The sequence below is a fragment of the Pezoporus occidentalis genome, unplaced genomic scaffold (assembly GCF_034315485.1).
Source record: "Pezoporus occidentalis ecotype Australia unplaced genomic scaffold, CSIRO_AGI_Poc_V1 ctg110, whole genome shotgun sequence".
Taxonomy (NCBI): Eukaryota; Metazoa; Chordata; class Aves; order Psittaciformes; family Psittacidae; genus Pezoporus; species Pezoporus occidentalis.
Genome location: NW_026912887.1, coordinates 519060 through 543654, shown reverse-complemented (window position 1 = coordinate 543654; position 24595 = coordinate 519060). Strand labels below are relative to the sequence as shown.

At 45.7% G+C, this 24595-nt stretch overlaps 1 protein-coding gene across 9 annotated transcripts in view; it reads left to right on the top strand.

The window, feature by feature from the left end:
- The window catches only part of AUTS2 (activator of transcription and developmental regulator AUTS2), a 733730-nt gene that overhangs the window by 642362 nt on the left and 66773 nt on the right, over positions 1-24595 (top strand). For all 9 annotated transcript variants that reach the window (XM_062631898.1, XM_062631917.1, XM_062631889.1 and 6 more), the window contains one exon: positions 23157-23205. In XM_062631898.1, the coding sequence (XP_062487882.1) occupies positions 23157-23205 (49 nt within the window). The remainder of the gene's footprint in view (positions 1-23156; positions 23206-24595) is intronic.

Below are 24595 nucleotides of genomic sequence, written 5' to 3'. Positions count from 1 at the left end.
TGTGTCTTTTCAAGTCTGAGACTTACAATGAGCTGAATAATACCTGCCATGGATGTGTTCTGTCCAATGATATAGTAGTATTTTCTGGATGCAGTGCCCAGTTTAACATTACACCTGTGATACCCAGTTGTCTTCTCGTTTACACCAGTGCAATGCCATCATTTGGGAAGGGGAATCACTTTTACTTTAAAGTACTATACATCACCGTTCCAGCAGTGGGGATACTGAGTAACAGTTTGTTCCTTCCTTTGCTTTGTCAGGACTGTAGACCAGCAAAGACATTATCCCCATGGATTTGCACATTAACCTTCTTAATGCTTCCCTCCTTCTTCAGAAGCAGTTCCTCATTTAACTTGATAAAGGCATATTTTTCCTCAGATATGAGCACAGAGGAATCCAACTGAATTTTGTAGTAAAACGGCTCTTTCAGGAGAGAAAAATAAGGGAATTATTCTTGCTTAGGACCTGGCAAAGTGAATGTGAACTTGATGTAGGAACAGTGCGATTACATCCTAGCTGCTCTTTACTTATTTTCATTTCTAAAATCTGTGAGACATCATAGATTTATACTCCCAGATCTCACATTTGCAGTAGGAGCTAGTTTAGAGCACAGTGTATGATACGTGATCCGTAAGAAATAGGACTGCAGCTTCCCAGAGCTGGAGGAATTGGCTATACCAACTTAATCCGAGTCTACCTCCTACAGAGAGGATGTAGGAATGAAATGAAAAGTAGATGTAAAGTTTTGTGTATTTATTACTTTTTAAAAACACTTTTCATGGGTGAAATCTGTCTTTAATGGTGCATTCCAGCTGCGGTGCTGAGCAGTATTGCATAGCTAATGCATTGGGTTGGTTTTGTTTATTCTGCAGAAATGATGGAATTCCATTTTTTAGTAGACTCACCAGTGCTCCTTTATTATTCACAGGTCTTAAACCGCATGACAGGCTGAACTGCAAAATCCTGCAGGATTTTAATGCCAGCTTCTTTGCAAATCTAAACTGGTTTTCCAGCCCACTTCTTGGTGGGCCACAGGGGTTTTTACTGTAGTGTAATACACACTTAAAGCTTCTTATGGATGGCTACATCTGCAAATAAGCTCAGAAGGGAGAAGAGGGAATGCATTGTGTTACCTGGAGTTCAGCAGGGAGGAGATTATCATAGGAGAAACCTGAACGAGAGGTGTGACAGTTTGACTGAGGTGCTTGCTCTCAGTATATAATAGACACAGGCAGTTTCTAAAGGATCATGGAGTTACGAATCCAGCCTTCACTCATCATTATGAAACTTCTGACTCTCTTGCTTGCTTTTATGAATAGAGAAGGTGGAAAATGCTAAGTAGTAAAGAACTGTGTATATTTAGTTCACGTGTAACATTAGGGTTTATTTTGTTTGCTCTCTCGTTTCACCTGTGAATGCTTTTAGGGAATAAATGCAATGCATTAGCCAGGATTCAATTGGGCAATGAATGTCTTAGCATATGTCATGTGCAACTGTTAAGACGGGACTGTCTTGTTTTAGACATCCAGAGCCTGAGTTCATAACTAAGGCTCTTAGGCAATGCAGTGACATAAAAAAGCAATACCAGAATTTCTCAACTGTATTTTTTTTTTAAGGAAATTTACAGACTTACAGACTGGTAATCTCTATGCAAGGTCGGCATAAGGGGAATTTGGTTTTCCATCAGGGTCTCTAACTGATCTCCTTGCCACCTTCCTATACCATATTGCTTTCCTGAGCCCATGTGACCTCCAGATTTGCTCTAAAATAAAGGAGATCAAAGTCTGTCATTATATGATTTAGATTCCTTTATTATACTCCATAAAGCAAGTTGATGAATGGAAGGTCTTCAGAAATACAGGCAAGCCCTACGTCACAGCCGCGAGGCCTGAGCGGCTTTGTGCGTGGTACGTGCCCTTACAACACCACCCGTATTTCTTGCGTACAATATTTATACTTCATTCAAACTAGGGCAGTAAAAATGATTCAGGGAAGTTCACAGCTTTTGAAGGATATTACCATACTGGAGTGCGTGCTTGAAACTTCCTAAAAATATTTATACATGCATACGTTTAAATAAAGATGGATTTGCAGCACTGTGCATCCGAACCAGTGCAAGCCCTCCATGGATCCCTGGCTGCAGTGCTGGGAGGTCAACGCCACAAAGGTGTCATAGGATGTGACCTTACAGCCAGCTTGGCTGGGAATCTTCAAATCCCAGCCTGGTTTGAAGTGGAAGGGATCTCAAAGCTCATCCAGTTCCAACCCCCTGCCACGGGCAGGGACACCTTCCACTAGAGCAGCTTGCTCCAAGCCCCTGTGTCCAACCTGGCCTTGAACACTGCCAGGGATGGGGCAGCCACAGCTTCTCTGGGCACCCTGTGCCAGCGCCTCAGCACCCTCACAGGGAAGAGCTTCTGCCTAAGAGCTCATCTCAGTCTCCCCTCTGGCATGGGGTGAGTGGTTACTAACGAGAGAGGTTTGATTTCCGTGGGTCTTCAGTAGGGCATCAGCAGTACAGCTCCATTGTCATTAGTTACACATTTTAAGAGGCAGGTTCTGCATTGCCGTGTCTTGATACCTGAGTTGCTGTTGTTCATTGAGTGGTTTTGGCCGGATCTCATCACATCCTGGGCAGTGCTGAGTTTTCTCCATTTCCCATGAATTCAGGAGCACAGTGCAGAGCTCAGATGCTGCCACGAGCCAGGCTGCTCATACTCTCCAGGGAGGCCCAGCTAGCAATTTAGAGCTCCCGTATCTGGTCAAAAGCAAGATGTATCTGTAAGCCCAGGAGGAAAGCTCATGCTGCAGTACTTTGGCCTTAGGCAGGTGCACAGAGAACCAGAAGCTTCTTGCTGAGTGTTTATTCTTCCAAGCTCAATTTTGCAGATGCAGGTAAACTGAATCCCTTCTTTCCTCTGCTTGTCCAGGCAGGGCCTGTTAAAGAGCTGTCTGGTGCTTGACGAAATGCCAGTGTAATTCCAAATCTGCTGCAGACACACTGCATCCTCTAGGAACAGCTTTATCTGGTGTTCTGATGTTGCTTTTCGCCCAAGTGTGATGTATTTGATGTATATAAAATACATATAAAAGTTTGTAAATATATATACTTGCAGGCACAGATGAACACAGACCTGAAGACCATCAACCAGCCTCATCTCTACTGTAGCCTGCTGGAAGTTGTTGAACTTGTATAGAAAATCAGTCACAGCTCTGCAATTTCATGCTTTATCATTTTTGTTACATGTATGAGGGAAATTATAAACCTTGTAATTTTCTCTCTTACTATCTAAGAAGCTTTAGATAACATCAAGATAGGGGAGTAATACAAAATAAGATGCCTCGATACATTAGTGAACAAGATCTAACATAGACACTGTATACCTCAGTGGCATGAAAAGGAAAAGAATTCAACCTTGAATTGGTAGGATTAAAAAACCTTGTGAGGAAGAGGGCTTGGGAAGGTAGTGCAAAGCAAAACATGCTGTCTATACATGAGATCTCATTCCTGTCTTATTTTAAAGCTTGTGAATAATGGTAGGTGGTTTGTGGCAGTGGGATTCGTGCCTTCAGACCCCTGCAGACCTGTGTGCCAGGGATGAGATCGACCCCAGCCAGAGAGTCTCCATGTCCCCACTGCCACCATCACTGGGCTCCAGTGTCCTGTCCCACCAGACAAAACCCAGCCCTGCTCTTGCATCCATCCTGTTCAAAACCCCAAACCAGTCTGGGGCTCTGTGCTAACGTGTTTGTAGTGCAAGTCCTGTAGGTTAATCCTAGCTGCAGCTTTTAAAGAAGTCATGTTTGAAGCTTCTCTGTCTACTTGTGGCAGTTGGATTTGTCATCTTGAACTCCGCCTTTGATTAGCAAAGTTTTCCTTTACAGCTGCATTTTAAAAAGCCATAGTATTTAATGATAAAGCACTTTACCCGGTTTGTATTTCTGGCTCTTTCTGACTGTAATTCCCTGTGACTGGCTGGTCACCAAAAAGCATATAGATGCTTTCTCCCATAAAATCGGAGTATTGGAGTGCACACGTTATGTTATGAACTACACATTATCACATATGGGGTGCTAGAAGAAGGAAGAACATTTTCCAATACCTGCCCTGCCTTCTGAAAGTCATAGGGATGGTGGAGGAATGGGAGAAGAGAGAAAGGAAATAGATATTTGACTTGATTAGCTTTTGCCCTCTTCACCTAACCTGGGAGTAAAGCTGAGGACCCATTATCAGGCTGTACAGAACTCCTCACGTCCCTGGTTTGACTCCTCTGCAGAATTGCATTGGTGCACTGAAAACCACACATGCAGTGAAGCTTATTCTGTGAGGGCTTGACTGCCAAAAATAAACCTCATTGGGATTCCTGAGATGGCTGCTGTCAAGGAAAGTCAAATTTGGAGCTTTAAGCATGCGAACAGTGTCATTTTAGAAAGTCTGTTCACCAAGGAGATAAATAGGGATTAGCCTCCCAAGCTGCTTTAACTCCCCTACATCCTAGTGCGTGCCAGGGAGGGAAGGGAAGAGCCTCCGGTGACGGGATCATATCAGGGTTTCTCCTGTCGGCCAGATCCCACCAGCGCTGCTGCGGGAGCGAGTGGGGACACTGTCCCCTGGCAGAGAAACCCTGGCAGTGTGCAGGGGGTGGTTGTGGGTTTCTTGTTCACCATGAGGTTTTACCTTCGCAGTGTGGCTTCCTGAGCTGTTTCTTTGAGGCTGATTGTGCACAGGTTTACTGAAGGGCAGACTGGGGAAGACACACAGGGGGCTGGGTTAAAGCATCACTCTTGATGTACTCTAGGTTACCCTGCTCTTGCAGGAGGGTTGGACTAGATGATCTTTTGAGGTCCCTTCCAACCCTTAGGATTCTGTGATTCTTCCCTGTGAGGGTGCTGAGGCGCTGGCACAGGGTGCCCAGAGAAGCTGTGGCTGCCCCATCCCTGGCAGTGTTCAAGGCCAGGTTGGACACAGGGGCTTGGAGCAAGCTGCTCTAGTGGAAGGTGTCCCTGCCTGTGGCAAGGGTTGGAGCTGGATGAGCTTTAAGGTCCCTTCCAACCCAAACCGGGCTGGGATTCTGTGATTCAGCCCCATGGTGTTTGTGCCGTAGCCATCTTACTGTAGCAGACTGAGAGCCAGGAGCTCCCTTGTACCTGTCAGCATACACCAGCTGAAAACGCAAAAACAAACCAACTAAACAGAAACCTACCACATCACATCACTTCTCAGAACAGCGTTATTCTCAGTATTTCTGTTAAGTACCATCAGTTGCAAAACTCTTCATGGGTGTTTTTGTCATAGTGAACATGCAGATGCCTCTTTATGATAATGTCTTTCACCATATTTTCCCTAAAGTTTTCTGTATGGGTGGGAAGTGTGAATTTTGGTGTAGTTTTTTGATAAACTGTTTGAACCTGGAAGCGCTTTGTCTGAAAATGCTTCAACAGAGATCCTAAATCAGCAGCAGCCTTTTGCCACTGCCCACAATTGCCAGGTACATCCTGAAAGTAGTTCCTTCTTCTTGCATGGTTCCAGCAACATCATTAAAAAAAACCCTTGTCCTTTGTACTTCCTCCCCCCTCCATACATGCACATTTCTTGTAGTAAATTCATTTTGCAGTCCTGACTTTGTGCAAACACAATGTTGTGCTGCAAGCATTAAAAGGCAATTTAGTACTCAAAGGATTAAAAGCTCATGTTAAATTGAAGACTACACTTGGCATAAACATTAAAAATTGACAGAACACCCTACACATTAACTGCACCAGGGCTCCATAATTAGCATTTAAAAGTAAAACATCATTTCCTTACTGTTTCCTACTTACTCATTTATAATGCATTTATTATAATACAAATGTGAATATGAGGCTTTTCCACTATTGTCAGTTAGTAAATATCAAACCCCCTGCTCCTGTTACAAACATGGGCCTATGTACGAGGAATCCGGGATGAATGGTTTGTTAATCCAAATCTCAAATGCATGATGAATCAGCAGTGACTAACTAACCTCATTCTGGGTCTAATTCTCTTATGTGAGCATCCACAGAGAAAGCTTGGGGCTAAGCAGTGTTGGGTTTCATTGTCTAGCATCGGGAAAGGGAGCAGAGGATAAACTCTCCTTGTCGGGATTTTGATGTTATTGTGTTGGGTCTAGTGTTGTGCAATGTGGGAAAATAGATATATGATTCATCCTGTAATGTGGAAAATTTGGTGCAGATTGAAATTTGAATGCAGGCGAAGAGAAGTGAGAAAGCCAATCTCATTAGGGAAGCGGAAAAGAGAGGCTATCAAGTGTTAAAGGGATAGCACTTTATTGACTTGTTTTATTTTTGGATGAGATGGTGTTTTGTTCATGCATACTAATGAAGACCTTTTTGTCATTAAAAATGGAAGGTAAGATGGCCAAGTGCTAGCTCTGCTGGGTTTCAGCATACTTCTGTGTTTGATTTAAATCATGCCTCATCTCTCCACTGGTGCGGCATTGCCTGTGTTACATCTGGCTTGAGGCTTTCCTCCTGTTCCACATCCCCTAGAACCACTTCCCTGCACTTCCAGCAAACGTATCGGGCTTCAGTCAGACCTTTGCTTTCAAAAGATCCATAGCTCTAGATGCACTGGGAGATTTTAATTAAGCTGCATAGATCATCCTGGGCGTCATTTGATCAAGATTACAATGCCAAAACCCGTCTCCACCTCCAGCCCTGGGTCAGTGAGCAAAGGTTCCTTCTCGCCAGCACAAAAGGAGACATTCGCTCTGCTGGTCAAGGCAACCACCTGCAATTGTGTCTGGCTTTCTGCTGGTGCTGCGTATCAGATCCAAATGGCACGGGCTGGGTTCACAGATGCCCCGTGTTCAACACGCTGGGGAGGGAGCCGGCCACATTACTTCTGTGAAAACCCACCGCTGTTTATTCCTATTTAGAAATGCGGTAACATGCAGATAATCTTGAATACGCTTCCCCGTTACCTCTGCACAGCTTGCTGACATGATAAACTCCTTTTTGTTCCTGCTCTGAAACCTCACCTCGTATCCCGCGTCGTCCAGGGTCACTGCTGTGTGGAAGACAAGACCACGTTTTGTTCAGGCTCTGTGAAATGCAATTAGAAGCCCCTCCACAGCCAGCAGGAGCTTAAGTTAAAAGGAGAGAGGGGGAAAAAAGGGACCTCCCCGCCATCCAGCAGTGTGTTGACTTTGAAGTCCTGGGCCATCTTTTGTGAGTGTGTCCCCAAGGGCTTTTAATCAGGACCTTTGCCTTGTCGTTCGGGTAGGGGGGGTGAAAACCTGACACAGTTGGTGGGGTTGTCCCTGTGTGTGCCAGGAAGAAAAGCCTTTGTCAGAAATTTCCCCTGACCCAAGCACTTTGTTTCTTTGTCTCTCCCAGACGACTGTTTGAACTAAAAAGAAGACGAAAACTCTCCTATGTGCTAATGGTATTTTAATAGGGAGCTGGGTGACTTCTTGCGAGCTTCCCTGCCAGGTCCAAGGCAGAGATGAGGCTTTTGGTCTGGAGGCCTCTTAAAGCCAGCTCTTGCAGCTTTTTACAGCCGTCTCCTCTGTGTATGTCCTGGCTGATACAAAGAGGCGTATGGTGTAATATTGCAACACAGTGTTAGGTAGAAAGACTTAATTATTGGATTATGTGTTATTCTGTAGGCAGAGAACCTTGATTTGGTCACGATTAACATCGTGTCTGCATAGAAACAATTTATCAACTAAGAGTTTATCAACTAACAGTTGTTAAATAAATGACCATAAACCCCAAGCATCATGCACCTTCTATAAATAAGGGCAATGATCTATGCTCTGTTTTCAGTAGTGTTTTGCAGGTGATGAGAACGCTGCACTGAAATACTGAGGTTTACATTAAAATTCAGGTTGCCAATGTTTTACTCATGAAAAATCTACCTGAGCTACTTTTTAAAGAAATCTTTATGTATCTCTTACAATCTCACTTTGCTATTGAAATATGTACAGCTGGACTCATAACTATGACTTTTATTCCTCAGGTAGAGGCATAAAAAAGTACTCGGTGTTTTTTAAATGATGTAAAATATTTCTGAAGTAACTCTTCCATCCCAGTTAAACAAACATTATCTCCTTACCCGTTTTTCCACTCACATTTTGATACACTGCAGCTTTTTCCCTACATTAAATCAGTTCCTCTTTAGAAAAAAAGTGAATTATTAAAAAAAAGGGAGAGAAAAAGAGAGAAGATTTTACGGGAACAAATAGATTAATAACTAACCATGATAAGATCTGGCAGCCTTTTCTTAGAGGTATGTGTGGAGCAGAACATGGAGCTGTGTTATCAAAACAGGTTAAAGTTTTATCATGACTCTCATGTATTATATTAGATTCGCAAAGCACACCTCCTCCAGTAATGCCTGGAATAATCCCGGCTGGATATAGATCAACTGATAAACTGAATCTCAGGAACAATAGCTCAGCTTTGGTATCAATTTTACTCTTTCAGCTTTCTCTCCCTGACCTTCCTATCGTTTTTCAGTTGTATTATTTTGTATTTGTCCCTTTCTTCCTGCAAATTTGAACATCTGTTTTGTGGTAGATGCCAAGCCTTCAGCCTTGCAGATCATTCATGGGTTCCATCCCATTTATGAAACATTAGATTACGAGAGAAAATAAACCTGCCTGCTCCCACTAACACAATAACACCACACACAGTATTACTTGCAACATGACTTACACATTAATTAATAATAGGAGGAGTTTCTGCAATTCATCTTGACACTCCACAGTCCTGGCTCTCGCTATTCTCACAGCTCTAATCAGCTGTGTATTTCCAACTTGTTTTGCCCTCTCAGTAACTGTGGGTCAACCTTGCAGGCTTGAATCCAGTGGAATGTTTCAATGATGCTTAAGTCCAAATGCCACCACAGCCCCATTAGCTTCAAAAGTTCTCCTTTTCACTCAGAGTTTAGCGGATATTTAAGTGCTTTGCTAGGTTAGGGTCAAAGTGTTCAGCACCTTGTTGGACTATGCCTTACCTACCTCCTCATTAAACATACATCAGAACATCTGGCATGTCTTTATCAAGCAGAGAGGTGCAGCCAATTGACTTTATATGACAGCTGAAAGTGAAGGAGATCAAGGGAGCTTGAGAGACAAAGAAGATAGGTTTTGTTAGAATCATAAATGAAAGGAAAATAGCGTTTTGAGAGCGAGTAAAAACTGATTCTTGTGTTAGAAGGATTTTACTTTCAAGGGGACTTTAGATCAGGGCTTTCTGAGGATTTGGATGTGTGGATGGAGACCAAAGCAGAGTCCGTTTGTCTGCTTATTTTGTTGTTGATGGTTTTTGTTGTGTGTACCGTGACCTTCCGCAGCACTTTTGAGTGTAGGTACCTGCAGTCCCACAGCAGAATTGGGAGCCTTGAAAAAGGTATTAGCATAGGCTCATATCATTTTGACAAGTGGGTTAGAAACAGCAAGGAGCCTGGTAGGCTTAACACAGAGTGAGACTAGACAGGACATTTACAGCCAGAGGTCAACTGTATGATGTGAATTGATTTCCAGTGTTTCCAAAATGATGACCAGGGAGAAATCTTCTCTGTTGGCTGCAACATCAGCTTGATTCGCTCTTCATGATACAAATGAAAAGGTCATTTGTATTTATAGTTCTGTTAATGATTGTCTGAAAAAACCTGTTTTAAACCCAACGTCGTGTCTGTGCTTTCTCTCGTGCTGTAAGGTCAGTGCGTGTGTGTGATGGACCCTTTGTTCCATAGCAGAAGCCTGGGAGATCCTGGATGAGGTTCTGCTCTCACTGGAGGATCAAATAGATGAAAGTGGGCAGTGCTCAGGTTTTGGTGCTACCTGACCTGACTCATTTGATGTTCTCCTCCTGAGGAATGGGAAATAACAATATCCTTTTTCTCTTGTGCTGGTTGCAAGGCGTCTCTCCTCCCGTGTGGTTGTGTTGTACTTCATGCTATGAGGCCCAGATCACAAGTATTTTCTGGAGCCCAGACAGTCGAGTGGGTCAGTGCAGGGGAGATGTGCCAACAGTGGTGGCCCATGGCCCACCAAGATGATGGCCAGGGTGCATTTTTGGAGGTCCTTAGAAGTGGAAAGGAGGGAAGTGTTGTCCCTCAGGTGATGGTGGCCTTTGCCGCAGGGACAGAGCTGGAGTCTCCAGACGATGGTTGGGGTTTGGCCAGATTTTAGGCAGGTTTCTGTTATTTGATGCCCGTAGCAACCCTCATTCTGAGCGAAGTCTCTGCTTCCCCAAGGCAAAGGTCTGCACAGTGAACTGCCCCTTTTTCCCCTACCATTTTTCCCCATAGGAGGAGGCTTTCTGTGTCTCTGCCTTTTCTACAACCTGAAGCTCAGATGCAACTGGAAAAACCCTTTTTTAATAAAAAAGCCAGCATAAATGTGAACGGTGCAAGTGTCAGGTTTACATTTATCCTTATAAGGCACATCAGCAGTGGGTACGCGTTTCTGCTGCGCTTATTCATTAAGTGTTCCGCGTAGCAAAGGAAGTATCTCCAGTGTTATTTTCAGGCTCAGTGAACTCCAGAATGTATTTGTGAGTTTTCCAGTTATGATGACATCAGTATGGGAACATGAGGGAAGGGACTCAGTGGCAGCAGGCAGCTTTCCTGCCACTGCTAATTTACTGTCTCTTGGAGAACCAGATCCTCGCCACTTGAAGTATTAACATCATTTCAGCTCTTAAGTAAAACTAAATAAATCTTTTCATCTTCCCATTGAGTGGCAGGCTCCTTAAGCAGATCACAAGCTTTATCCTGCTTTGTCTGAGCGAGGAGGAAAACTTTAATTGTCCCCATCTTGTAGTGCAGGTATTGATTAATAAAATGTATTAGCAAAGATCTTGGCCTACTTTTTGCACCATCAAACAAGTACTTCATGACTGTATTACTATGAAAATGGCATCACTTTAAAGCACTGGATTTGAACCCCTTTGTACTTTGCTTTCACTTGACTTTTTTTTTCTCTTATCCCATTATGAACAATAAAGTTTCTCCTGTACTTTAGTATTACACAGCGGAAGGGAGAGGAGGTGGTGAGGAGCTCTTAGCCGAGGGTACCAAGCTGGGATGCAGTGGCAGAAGGATGTGCTACCAGCCAGGCAGCCTGTCTGCAAGCGCAGACTGGTCAGTGAACAAATGTTAGGTGATGAATCTGTATAATTTATGCTAATTTAGCATTTGGTGGGTAGGAATATTAAGATGACTCACGTGCTAAGAGGGAGAAGGTGTGTTTATGAAGACCGTAACAAATAGGTCTGTGTAAGATAAAGAATGCTGCCTCCCACCTCATTTAATCCTCTCTTCTCCTTTGGGTCCTGTTTGTAGCATCTGACTTATTTTACTCCCCTTTGTAGCTACCTACCAGCCTACCTCTTCCCCACATCCCTGTGTACACCGGTTTGTGTCGTACATCATGCATAAAGTGCCTGTATTTTGCACACTTGCTGAGTGGCAAATCCGTGTGAGTTCTACTGATTTACTACTATTTATCCATCTCTTATTTATATTTATCAGTATGTTATTTATATTTGCTACTATTTATCAGGGCCCTGAAGCACTCTGAGGTTTTAAATACATCTTCTCATATCATAGGTGGGGATTGCTGGAAATCCTGCCTTTTCATAGCCTCAAAATGCAGCTTGACTCAGCCTCAATGAGCCTCTCCAGTTTGCACCTTGCCAGGCCACGATGTTGTACTAAAGGCTTTCGTTTTACAGCACTTTGAGTGTTAGTACAAAATGGTTAAGGCCTGACAACAATGTGATGCTTTCAATCTTGATGCTTTTGTCAAACCTGCCTTTGCCTGTACCTGCTAACGTGTTCTGAAGCCAAGTGGGGCTTATGGCGTCTGGAATGACAAAGCATTTCTTGCAGCAACAAAAGAAGTGTTATTGCAGAACACTTTGTAATCTGTAAATTTGGAATTAAGGCTCATTTTATAGCACCAGTACTGGGAAGTCCCATAACACTTGGATTTTATACAGTGCTTTTATATCCCATGCTGAAAACTGAGGCGCAGAGAAGTGAAATGAGACTCCAACTGCCTTCCACACCAGGAAAAAACTGAAAATAAACCCACTGCTGCCTGCTGTTCCATAGCTGCTGGGCCACACTTATACCTTGACTGAAATTCATGTTAGCCCCCCTCTGCAGACACATAGGTCTGCGGTTCTGCTGCATGGAAGTGGCTGGGTACTACGTTGGGTTGGGAGGAGTGGAGAAACACAGTGGCATCGCTTAAAATAGCCAGAAAAGGACCCTTAGTCCTTTCTTGCCTTGTTCCCTTCACATTCACAAATGTTCATCTCTGTCTCTCCTTTTTTTTCCATCCTTCCTAGGGGCGATGACTGACAGATTAATATATGTCTAGCTACGTGTCTTAGAAATCAAAAGGAAGGTGCTGTCAGAATCGCTTGTCAGAAAATGAGATTAGGCACACTTGTCATTTGCTGAGGATTGCAGTCTTTCAGAGATAAGGTTGCATTTAATGAGTGTAAAAAGCCTCCTTGTGAAAAAGGGGGTGGTGCAGGAGAGGGAGAATGATTATTTTTCTGGTGTCAGCTGAGTGCTTTATCATATAACTTGATACTGTGGCACCCTGGCAGGCACTGATAATGGCTGCTGGGGCTATTGCACCTCTTCAGTGGCTCTGCAGCTTCAAAAGTGATGACTTGTTACCTGCTTTTAAACTCTTCTTGGATGTCGAAACCCACTATCCTAAGGGAAAGAAGCAAAAGCATGTACAGTGTGTTTTAAAGAAAGACCTGTGAAAACACACAGCATAAAGGGAATGTGCTAAATGTATAGCCACTTTCCCCGGCAAACTATAAAGAATACTCAGCGGGTTTCAGTGAAATATGGAACTTGTCTGACAAGTGAAGGATAACTAATGAGAAGCAGAGCTGTATCCCACTGAAACCAATTGTGTTTTGTTATGGAAAATATTTATCAAGCTTTTTTTTTTCCTCCGTTTGTTGGTTCTCCTAACAGTGCCATAATAACTCCTTATGTATGGGATTTGGTTTCTCTCATCTACATCTCAGTTACTTCAATCAGCAGCGGGGTGGAGGGGTTTTCTTTGGTTATTAGTTGGATATTATCATATCGTACATGAATATTTTAGGTGAATGTTTCATTCGTCAAAGTAATGGTCATTCTTTTGCCAAGTTAATGCCTTTGCATGCTTTAGAAGCTGGCTAAATGCACAGATTTATTGGTCGCAATCCGCTGTCTAAATACGAGTTGACAGTCAAAAAGGGAATTTATCTCTCCAGCAGAAGAGACCCTACATTAGCCGCATGGTTCTGCAATAGTCTGTCTTTACTTGGCATACCTCTTTTAAAATTACCCTCGGAAGAAGAGATTTCTCTCATATATCTCCTCATCAAACGAGATGTGATTTTCATTATTGTGCTTGAATGTTAGAAAATGAAAGAAATTACTTGATTGGTTTATGGTGCTGATTCAGCATTTTCGGGGCTAAAAATGACCCGAAAGACAGACTGGGATTACAGCGCGCAATAACGGATGCTTTATTCAGTGATAAGAAGGACTCTTCTTCTGACTAAGAGAATGAAAAATACTTCTCCCTTATTAGTTGCTTCAGTCTCCAGATATTGACAGACAGATTAACTTGAAATACTTCTTCAGCTGCAGAACCTGCCAGCAGGCAGAAACCAGGGGAAGGGAATGGCCACGGCTTCAAAGTGGTGGTGCATTTATGGAGTGGACTCACAGGAGTGCTAGTGGAAGGGGCAGAATTTGTATTTCATCTCCTTACTCAGTGATAGGACCTTAGAAATGTTCCCAGTTAGGCTGTAGTGTAGGTAGGTAGCAGCTCAAGAGCCCAGCAAGGTCTCTGGGAACTGAATTCTGTGAACCTCTGTTCCATCTCTTGTAACTCAGAATTCAAACCGTAGGAAGACATACAGAAGAGATAAAACACATGTATTTTCTGGTGGAAAAGTTAGAGCCAGGGGTTGGTTTGGGGATTCTTGCTCGTCATGGTTGGCAGAGGGAAGAAAATACATCTGTGGTATTCCCCTTAAGTTACTTGGACAAGCCTGGGGGAGAAATGGCTTCACGTTTATAGGACTGAAGATTTCTCTTTGGTACAGTGAATGGGTTCAGAAAATGATCAAACCTCCCCCAGGGATGCAGAACCGGGCTAAACCCTGCCCTAAGAAGCAGTGGAGACCACTTAGTATTTTATAGGACCAGGCCCATAAAGGTAGGGAAGAGAGAGCAGCCCTATTGTTCCCTCAGCCCCACTTTTTATCTTTGTTTCCATTTGAAACCCGAATCATAAAAGTGCCTGCAGAGCGGTTGCCTTGCTGTTCCTCTAAATGAGAATTCCAGCTTTTATGCTAATTCAGTTTCAGGTTTCTTTGAACCTGCAGTTTATGGGCCTCTGCTTAAAACTGCAATCTGTTCTGCATAAAAGCAGGAGTACAAAGTGGTTTAGTTCTGCAAATGCTGCAGAAAAAAAAAATCACTAAAAAAGTTGCTCTGTCATTAATACGCTCTCGCAAAAGTTTTCCACTTTCTCAGAGGAAAAGCTTTGTGTGCATGGGCTGTGTCCAAGGGAGCGTGAGCAGCAGGTTGAGGGAGGGCGTTCTCCCCCTCTGCTGCTGTGCTCTGGGGAGACACCACACACACACACCCCCACACCTACCTCCCCCGCAGTCCTGTGTCCAGCTCTGGGGCAACAGCACAGGAGAGACACGGAGCTGTTGGAGGGAGCCCAGAGGAGGCCGTGGAGATGCTGCGAGGGCTGGAGCAGCTCTGCTCTGGAGCCAGGCTGAGAGAGCTGGGCTGGGTCAGCCTGGAGAAGAGAAGGCTCCTGAAGGGGAGACCTTGGAGCAGCTCCAGTGCCTAAAGGGGCTCCAGGAAACCTGGAGAGGGGCTTTGGACAAGGGCCTGTAGGGACAGGCCAAGGGGAATGGCTTTAACCTGCCAGAGGGGAGACTGAGATGAGCTCTTAGGCAGAAGCTCTTCCCTGTGAGGGTGCTGAGGCGCTGGCACAGGATGCCCAGAGAAGCTGTGGCTGCCCCATCCCTGGCAGTGTTCAAGGCCAGGTTGGACACAGGGGCTTGGAGCAAGCTGCTCTAGTGGAAGGTGTCCCTGCCTGTGGCAGGGGTTGGAGCTGGATGAGCTTTAAGGTCCCTTCCAACACAAATCACTTTGTGGTTCTATGGAGAACTTACCCAGTGATGTTACATGGTCCAGGAGTTCTGTTTCCATCTTAAAGATGCATTTTCTTTTTGTATCACCTTATTCCCTGCCTTACTTAGCTGAAGGCTCGTGAGAGCTCTGTCTCTGCTGGTAGGCCCATGGAGAAAGCATCACTTTGCTTTGGTGCTAGTGCTCACCCTTGGGGTTGATGCTGCTGTTACACAGCAGGACAGAGCCTGGCCTCCTGGCAAAACCCAGCCTCAACAGGATTCACATTTACTGACATCTGTTGCCATCATTTCATGGCACAAACCAGCAGTGATTTTGTTATTGTTTAGATCACATTCATGAATAGGTCCTTTTCATGACCCTCTTTAAAGCATTAGAATCTAAGTACTTTCTGGTTGGGACATTATGCTGTGGCTTGCTGTTCAAATCCATAAAACTCCACTGGTAGCTCCATAAATTCTTCTCTTGAGGAAAAGTACCTGCATGTCCTTGCCAGTAAGGGACAAAATTATGTATGTTTTCAAAGCATTGTGGAGGACTTTATAAGGCATCATAATCACGTTCCGAACTCATGTCTTCTGGAAAGATCAGCAACTTAATGGAAACATAAATGTTTCCAGTCTTTCACAGAATACCAAAGAATTGGAATACCCAGTTTTCATGTTGCCAGGAAAAAGCTGCAGAACCTTCCAGGTGAGGTGAGGTTTGCCATAAATAATTTAATCCAATATAATCTGCTGTAATTTCAATATTCATTTGTTCCTTGTGCCAAAGATGGGTAATTTGTCTTTGGAATTACTCTCTGACTTGGAAACGAATGTCTGCTGCTCTGCCTGCCGTCGAGGCGGCTTTAGGTCATTTTTATAACGTAGTTGGATCTGTAAACCTCTTTGAGAGAGTGAAAGATCTTGAAATCACTTTTGATCCAAGTTCAATGCACTTCATTTGGCTGTTGTTGTGGCAGGAACAAACGTCAATGCTGACAGAGACCACAGACATGAAAAACATTCTGGCAAGTTCCCATGTAGATAAGAGACAGAAGGGTTCACAAGCCTATCCAGGCATGACCTACAACATGGGAAGGTAGTGATGTCAAGAGAGGGGGAGGCTTGAGCCAAAGGCCATTGAAATCATTAGGAGGTGCTGGTGGGGTTTGTTTCTTCTTTGATGTCCTTTGGCTGGGGGTGAATTCCTAAGCTCTCTCATTCAGAATTATAAAACACATTTCATGCATGTATAATGTTCTAGCAGGAAAACAGAGGTCTTCTATTTATCTCTAAGGCACGAATAATGAACATAATGAGGCCCACAGCCCTGCCAATAAACCTTAACAGCCCTAGGGAGGTGAGTAGGTAAATGCATTTCTGATTTTGTGTATGCTGAGATTTCAGGTGTGGCATGTGCTTAACGCTTGAAAAATCCAGTACAGACAAGCCTGCAGTTTAATCCAGGCTAAATTTATCAAATTAAAGTCTTGTGGGGAGTCTAGGCTTTAATTAGACCAGCTCTTGCCATGTGGAGAGGTGGAAAGTCTTGACCAAAGTGCTCATAGACGGTATGAGCTGCCACACCTTAACATGATGCATTTAATTCCCCGTGCCGGTACCATCTCGCCATGCGGGCAGTCCCGGTCTTCTGGCTGCTGTGCAGGGAACACTCTGCCCATCTAATGCCTTTATCAGTTTATTTTTGGTGGAGGCTGAACACTGCACTCAGGCCATCCATTTCCTTTGCTGAGCCTGGGAAACAGCCAGTGGACTGCGATGGCTTTTGGCCACTGTCCACTGTTTGTTCTGTAAAGCAGAGCTGAAGCCATCTCTGTTGGGTTTCCAGACAAGGAGATGGAAACCACTTCTCTGACAGCACGAGGTTATCTTTGCAATATATGTTTATTTAGAGATGCTAAAACCTGTGATGTTTTACCAGCTGAAGTCTATGCTCAGATATGTTCTAGAAAACTAGGGATAACTGTGCTGAGGTGGACAGCTTGGAAGAGCTCTCGCTTCCCTTGCTGTAACCAGGGTCTGAAGTTGGCCACAGTTTTTTAATCTTCTGATGAAGACCATTTGTCACTCCTGGTCAGACACAGTGAAAGCACTGTCGTGTTTGCAGCCACTGTCTGAGTTTGGAGCTGTGGTGGGTGCATTGTCTCCTGCTTGCCATTATCATCCCGGTTGTGCTTCTTCCCATGTAGTTGTTCCAGTTGGAACCATTGCAGTCAGTGGTATTGTACCTCAGGTAGGAATTTTGGAAAAGCCACAATGTAATGGTGAGGAGGAAAACTGTTCTTAAATGGATCAGAGCGTGATGGAATGAGGAACGAGTGAGAAGTATTTGCATGAGATCCTGTAGTTCTACATCGGTAATGGGTAGGGAGGTTTTCTTAGGAGTTTTTCCATAAGTACAGCACTTGTGTGGACAGCTCAGCCCATGCTTTCCCTCCCTCCCCTCTCACGCTGCAGTGTTTGCAGGGGGTAAGCAAGACCTCTGGAACCACTGCAGTGTTTGGTGTGTGGCTGCATCCAGGGACCACCTTGGAACCCAGGGGCCAGCAGAAGAGGTTTCTCTCTTCATCTCACATCATCCACACCCCATCCCCAAGGTGAGCCTAGAGCTGGGCTGGGACATGGGCATTTCTTTCCAAGCTCCTGTTGGCTTTTGGGCGCACTGCACTTCTCCTGGCTCAGGTGAGGCCAACCCCGCACCCACAGCTGGTGGGTCTGGTGATTTGGGGCTGGTGTGAGTAGTTCTCATCTTTGTCTTGGGGGAGTCAGCTCCTCCAGGCTGCAGGGGTTGAGGTGAGTAGGGTTTGTCAGCCCAGTTTCTGAGGTTTTCACTCAAATCAGGGTGAGCCCAGTGGAGTTCAGTTCCATTCTCCTGGCCCAGTACTGGTTTGAAACCAGTTTCAAGATTTGAAATCTTGAAAACATAGAATAGAATCATAGAATAGTTAGGGTTGGAAAGGACCTTAAGATCATCAAGTTCCAACCCCCCTGCCATGGGCAGGGACACCTCACACTAAACCGTATCAGCCAAGGCTTCGTCCAACCTGGTCTTGAACACCACCAGGGATGGAGCATTCACAGCCTCCCTGGGCAGCCCATTCCAGTGCCTCACCACCCTAACAGGAAAGAATTTCCTCCTAAAACATTCCCTGGGCAAGGCCTTACGAGCCTGTGAGCCCCATCTTAGCACCTGTCCATCTCCCAGGAGCCATCCCATCACACAGGAATACCATGCCGTGGGCATAACTGCCTCGTGCCTTTGCAGCGGTTCGGTTTATAGGAGACACCGTTTGGCTCCAACTGCCCCGCTTCAGTGGCTGATCATCCATATAAAAACGTACCTGTGCGTTTGTTTTCCGTGGTGGCTGTGTCACTAATGGGAATTACTTAAGGAAAACCCGCAGCCACTGAGGCATGAGCTGCCCCTAACGCTTTGGTGCTGGGAGTCGAGTGGGTCCCTGGCAGCCCCGGAGCCTCGCGCTCCGGCTGGCTCCGTGGGGGCCGCCCGCTCTGCGGCTGGGGACGGGTGTTCCTCCCGTTGAATGGAAGCCCATGAAATTCCCGTTAAGGGAACACGCGCGATGCAGTGCGGCGGCTCCCTCCCTCCTGCCGCGCTCCCCGCTCAGGGGGAGCCCCGTCCAGCCCCGCGGCCGACAACGGCTCCTCGTCCGTCCCCCGGCCCGAGTTGCGACTCCGCCTGGCGGGACCGCGCCTCCCGCGGACACCCCCCCCCTCCCCGCCGTTCCAGCGCTGTGGGGACACCGGCGGGGCGGGGCGGGCGGCGGAGGGAGGAGCTGGCGGCGGCGGGCGGGTGGACGCGGCTCGGGGAGCGCCGCGCAGTGCGGAGCGGAGCGCAGCGCCCGGTTGGCGGCGAGGGGTCCGGCCGGCAGCACGCAGCCCGCAGCCCGGCCGGGCGGAGCAGCGCGGAGCGGAGCAGCGCGGAGCGGCCGTTCCTCCCCTCCCTCGGGGATTATACAGGCTTGCGGGGTTGTTTCGGCGGGGCCGGAGGAGCTTGGGGCCGGGCTGCTGCTTCTCCCCGATGGAATTCACCTGAACGCGGCCGCGGCGAGCCCTGGACGGCGGGAGGGACGGTGTGCCCCGGCGGGAGCCCGCTTTGTCTCGGGAGAGGACGGGCATGACTTTTTAATACATACGTATATCAGCCCCCAGAATAAAACCCCCTAAAGCCGAAGAAGCAGCAGCCACCCGCCCGGAGGAAGGGACGCCTGGACCGCGGAGGGCGGGCGGGAGGAGCGTTGGCCCCGGGACCCGGAGTTGCCCGCGCTCCGCCGCACATGGTTTTCTTTGTCCTGCTGCCGCTCTGTTAGCGCCCCTCGCACAGCGCGCCCCGATCGCGCTCTCCTCCCTCCCAGGGAACCATCTTTGCGTGAAGAAGGGAACGGGAAGGATGCCCGCCGGGCGGCCCGCGTGCCCGGCCCTCGGAGTTGTGCCCCGGAGGATTAGTTGGGGTTTGGCTGCGGGGCGTTGAGAGCCGCACTTGGATCCGAGTGTCCCGCACCGCCATGAGCCCCGCGCCGGCAGCCGCCGTTACCCTGCTGCGAGCAGGTAAAGCCTCTTCCCCTCGGCGGGGCCGGGCAGCGGGGCCCGGCTCGGTTCGGGGTCCTCGCGGGGTGAGGTCGGGCCGCCGAGCCCGGGCACCCGGGGTGGGGTTCCGAGGGGCTCCGCGGTAGTTCCTCGGGCAGGTGCGCGGCGGTCGGGGCCGGTGCAAGTGGTGCGGCGGGGACCGTGCCAGGAATGAGTCAAGCTGCGCTGTCTGGACAGGAAACATTTTAGTCATCCACGCGCTTGAATGACAGCGTAGCCCTTGATGGGGAAAACGCTCTTTAGGTCATATTTTTATTATAATTATTCCCCACCCCCATTTATTTTTTTTTTTTTGCTCAGGGATTGCTGATTTGTTCATTCCCCGTTGCAAAAGATTGAGCCGTGCCTGGTAACAAGGGGGTTTCTAAAGGAAAAGGGCCCAAGCGCACTGAAGGAGCTGTTTGTACCCGGCGCTGGGTTTCGTTCGGAGCTGCGCACAGAGCAGCTCGGCTCCGGGACAGCCACTGTACGCAGGGTCCCGGAACGTAGCGCTGCCAACAGTGTCTTTCCGTCAGCTGCTCCAGTCAGACCTGGAGGTGATCGGGGGAAGGGGAAAGAAGAGGGAGTTTAGCTTGTCTCTGTGAAAGGGACAGCCAAGCTCCTCTCCGCGGCTGGAACGCTGAGGTCTGACCACGTTGCCTTGAAGCACCCGGCGTGGGCATAAAGGCACTTTGTTGCCTGCAGAGATTGCTGTCAGTGCAGCGGGGATGTTAGGTCAGCACTGCAAAGGCACTGCGTGTCACCCGTCTGCCTCAGCGCCGAGTTGTTGGGGTTTCTCTAAATGTATTTGGCTTTTTGCTACTCCAGTGTTGTTCCTCTAGTGCTGTTGATGATGTGACTCCCTAAGTACAAAAAAAAGAGGAGTTGCGTGGAAATGGATAGCGCATCAATCTGCTGGCAGAGGTTGTATTCACTCCTGCATCACTGATGCCGTGCCCTAAGTGCTGTTTTCGGTTTAAAGTCAAATTTTCAAGTACTGGACCAGGCAGTCAGAGTTCCATCTTGCTGTTCAAGCCAGTGGAATGGGGTTTGGGTTATTCTGATGGTAACCCAGGCAGTGGGATTCTCTCAAGTTGCTCTTCCATTCAGCAGCGTGTGATCAGTAATGCAGAGGGAGACTGGCTCTCGGACAAGCTGTGTCTTTGTCAGATGACTTCTTCTTTAGTTACCCGTTGTGCTGAGAATCATCTCCCACTTTGCTTACGAGGGGTTCTCAGCCAGGATGTATTTATTGTGCAGCACTTTATGTCCGAGAAGTGCCACTTCCCGATCGCACAGCCGTGTTTGTGACTGGTTTGTGCCATAGCACAGAAAACGATTTTGTCTGGAAAACGATGGCTTAAACCCGAGCTGTGTGTTCAGGCTCGGTGTTAGAGCAAACTTCTTAACAGAAAATGTTTTTCTGGTGTTTGGAAAAACGAAGCAAATGGGAAACTTGGAGCTTCCCTGCGCTGGTTTGTTTTGACACAGTAAAATGAAGTAATAGCTGCAACTGGAAGAAGTTTGAGTATTTAATACTGGATTTTCTTTCTAAAAAGAAGGAATGGTTCTGAGAGTTTTGCCTTCTGAGAGGAGCTGCAATGAAAAAGGCAACAACAGATGAAATTCCCTGGCAAAGGTTGTTAGTTTTCATCGTGGTTTGCAAGGTTAAGAAAGCATTGAGCAGCTCTGAATTTGTTGGACTAATATTGGACTGCCCTTCAAGCACATGGCCTGCTTGATCTTTGAAATTTGTGCATTATTCACATATTTTCCTTAATTTAGAGAAAGTCATCACTGAGCCATAAATCCATCATTGGGTAATAAATCCCAGTGTTTACAAGGTATTTAATCGAGAAGAAATACACCAGCCCTGCTTTTAAATAAGCCAACAGTAATCTAGTAAAATCTGTCTAGAAGCTTGAAAAGAAAGAATAAAAAGCCATTTTTAATAATTAACCATAGAAATCCTCTATGCTGTTAACTTGAGGGCAGACAAATTATTTCAGTGCCTTAGTACACTGGGTTACACAGTCTGAACCATATCTACTTATCGGTAATTCCACATCGAAGTTTTTAGTGCACTTGAAGCATAGATGGTGCTTGCCTGATGGGTTTTATCTGAGTTTGAAGTGAGAAATTCCTTCCCTTTAACAAAAACAAAAAGAAACGCAGCCTGCTTTAGGATGTGTTTTTACGTATTTTGCCTGAATCCAGAGAGAAAACATTCCCTGAGAGAAGAGGAGACTCTGTCTTGAGTATTGTATTTTATCCCCATTTGCAATACTTCGTTACTGAGCGCATTTCTTTTGCTGTATGTTCAACAAGAAGGTTATCTGCAGGGTTGGATCCAAGGTACAGCCCCAAATGAAAGAGTTCTCTGCATTCTGTGAGCGTGTAGGTGGTGGAAGTCAAAGCTTTCGATGCGTGTATGTGTGTATTCTGTTTGTGCACCAACACAGCAGAGCACAGAGGCATAAACTTGGTGCTTTCTGCTTTGGGGCTCGGGATGTTTGTCAAATTGAGGTTTGCAGTGATATCTTCCCCCGCCTGGTTTCTTGCCATGGTAGTTTCTGAAAGGGGAGCTCGGTGTTTTTGTGTGAAACTTAAAGAAGGCGTTTTAATAATGGGTAGAAAGGTTAACCGGCGTGCTTGCGTGCAAACAGCAGTAGTAGACGAGGGAGTAATGCAATATTAGGAGGAAAATCCTCCCACAAATAAAGGTGGTTTGATGAAAAAATGAAATACATGATGAATTTATACAGTGTGGTGTCAGGAATCAGTTGTTCACATGGAGGTGAATCTTACATAGAAATACTAAGTGCTAACATACTTGTTCTTATTCATACAGTTTGTAATAGCAATTCTCAAATCACTAACTGAAGTTACCAGCACTGCTCCAACGATGGTAAAATCAGATGCTTGACACAGTAGTGTCTCCAAAAATACTTCAGAAATTAATTAAGAAATCTGCTGTTCTGCAAATTCCCCAAACTGGGCTGTTTGCTTCCAAATGGTGACTCTTCTCCATTGCAAAATCAATGTCAAAACGTATCAGATAATTCCAGTGCAAAAATTAGTTTTTGTGCAGCTAATACTTGAATAAAAAAAGAGAAATAAAATCATTTCTTTATTATACAGAACCTTTCCAAATAAATAGCTGCACTGCAGGGCGGTGAAGCACAGCCAAACAGCACCACCTCATGGCCATTCTCCTCCGAGGCTGCAGCTCCCACTCGCTCCCTTGCTTTTTGTCACCTGATTTGTTTCTCTACAATATCCATCTCGGTGCGTGTGTATAAATACACCACATGCCTTTTGGAAGCTCTCCCTTGTACAGAATGTAACCTTTCTTTTTTCTATTGGTCTTTCAGGCATCTGATGCCAGTTCTGAGAAACTGTTCAACGCTGTTACAAAGAAAGGTAAGGCTGCAATTCACATCACAAACATATCCCCCCCCTCCAGCACATTTCTTTTCATGGCAGTTTCAATGGGAGATGAAATGTAACTTGTCTCGCAGAAATGTCGCAATCAGCTTGTTAGTGCTTTTTATGTTTCTCTGGGTTTCAGACATGTTCTGTATGCTTGGTAATTGCTTTGCTTAATATAAAATATAGGCTTTAAATAATTCATTGCCTGCCAGGTCAGAATTAATTTAAATAACAATATTAGGGAATAGTTTATTTTACAAATGGCTTTAATTTAAGCTCATTTAAATAACTGTAAGAGTTTTCAAAATGTTTTAACTTGATTGTTACTCATCAGCTACATGATAGACACGGAATTATGAATAGCCAATTTGCACTGCTGACAGTAATAACCAGCCAACGTTTAGTATTCACAAGATAATAGTCATAAACCACGGCTTACTGTGCTGTGTGCTTTCTGTAGAGTTAATAAATGATATAGAGGGCCACATTTAAATATTCAGTATCCCATTAATTTCTTCCAAACAGCAATCCAAAGAGAGAGTGGCTAGTGATATAACAGTACATTAAGGGAAAACTTGCCCTAAATCAGTGCTAGGGAGCTTCTGTGCAGAGCTTGTCCTGAAGCAGCCTTATATGAAAGACTGGAGGCTTTAGGGAATTTTAATCCTTGTTTCTGGTTTGGTCTGTGCATTTGGAAGGAGGGTCGAGGGAGCAGCTCCAGGCATGAGTTACACCGACGGGTATAATTCAAAGCCTTTAAAATGCATCTGGTTTTTACCCCCCTGTCCTGCTACTTAACGGCAGCTCATTATAACTGCTGAGTAAAAGGGTGTGCTTCTAGCTTAGGTTAAAACAAACATTGTATTTCAGCTTACTGGGGTTTTGGAACCTTTGAGTCAGTTTGCATTAGAAGAGGCAGCTGTGATTAGTTTGAAATTTAGGTCTTTTTTTGTTGACCAGGTGTGGATTTGCTCAGTATTGTGACTGGGTTTGGGTTTGTTATTCCACTGGGTCATTGTGGTGGCTTTTTGTGGCTTTTAATCCCACAAAGCTGCAGCGGTTTAACGGGACAGTGCGTGACCTCGGTGCATTTGGGATTCCTGTGCTGATACGCCGTGCTTCTGAAGTCTTTTGCTGCATATTGAATTATACCTATATTTAATTGTGTTAAGGCTCCATATTCCTGTTTTTCATGTATTAGCATCCTCTGGAAGTACAGTCTGGATTATTTCTGTGGTCTAACTAGGTTATCTCACTTGGCAAGCTTATCTGTCCTTTCTGATTAACTTCATTTGCAGGGTGCCCCTCGGCCCCTCCATAGGCGGAGAAGAGGTGGCCAGGAGGAGGAGAAGGGGCGAGTTGTGTGTTTGGAGTGACCCAA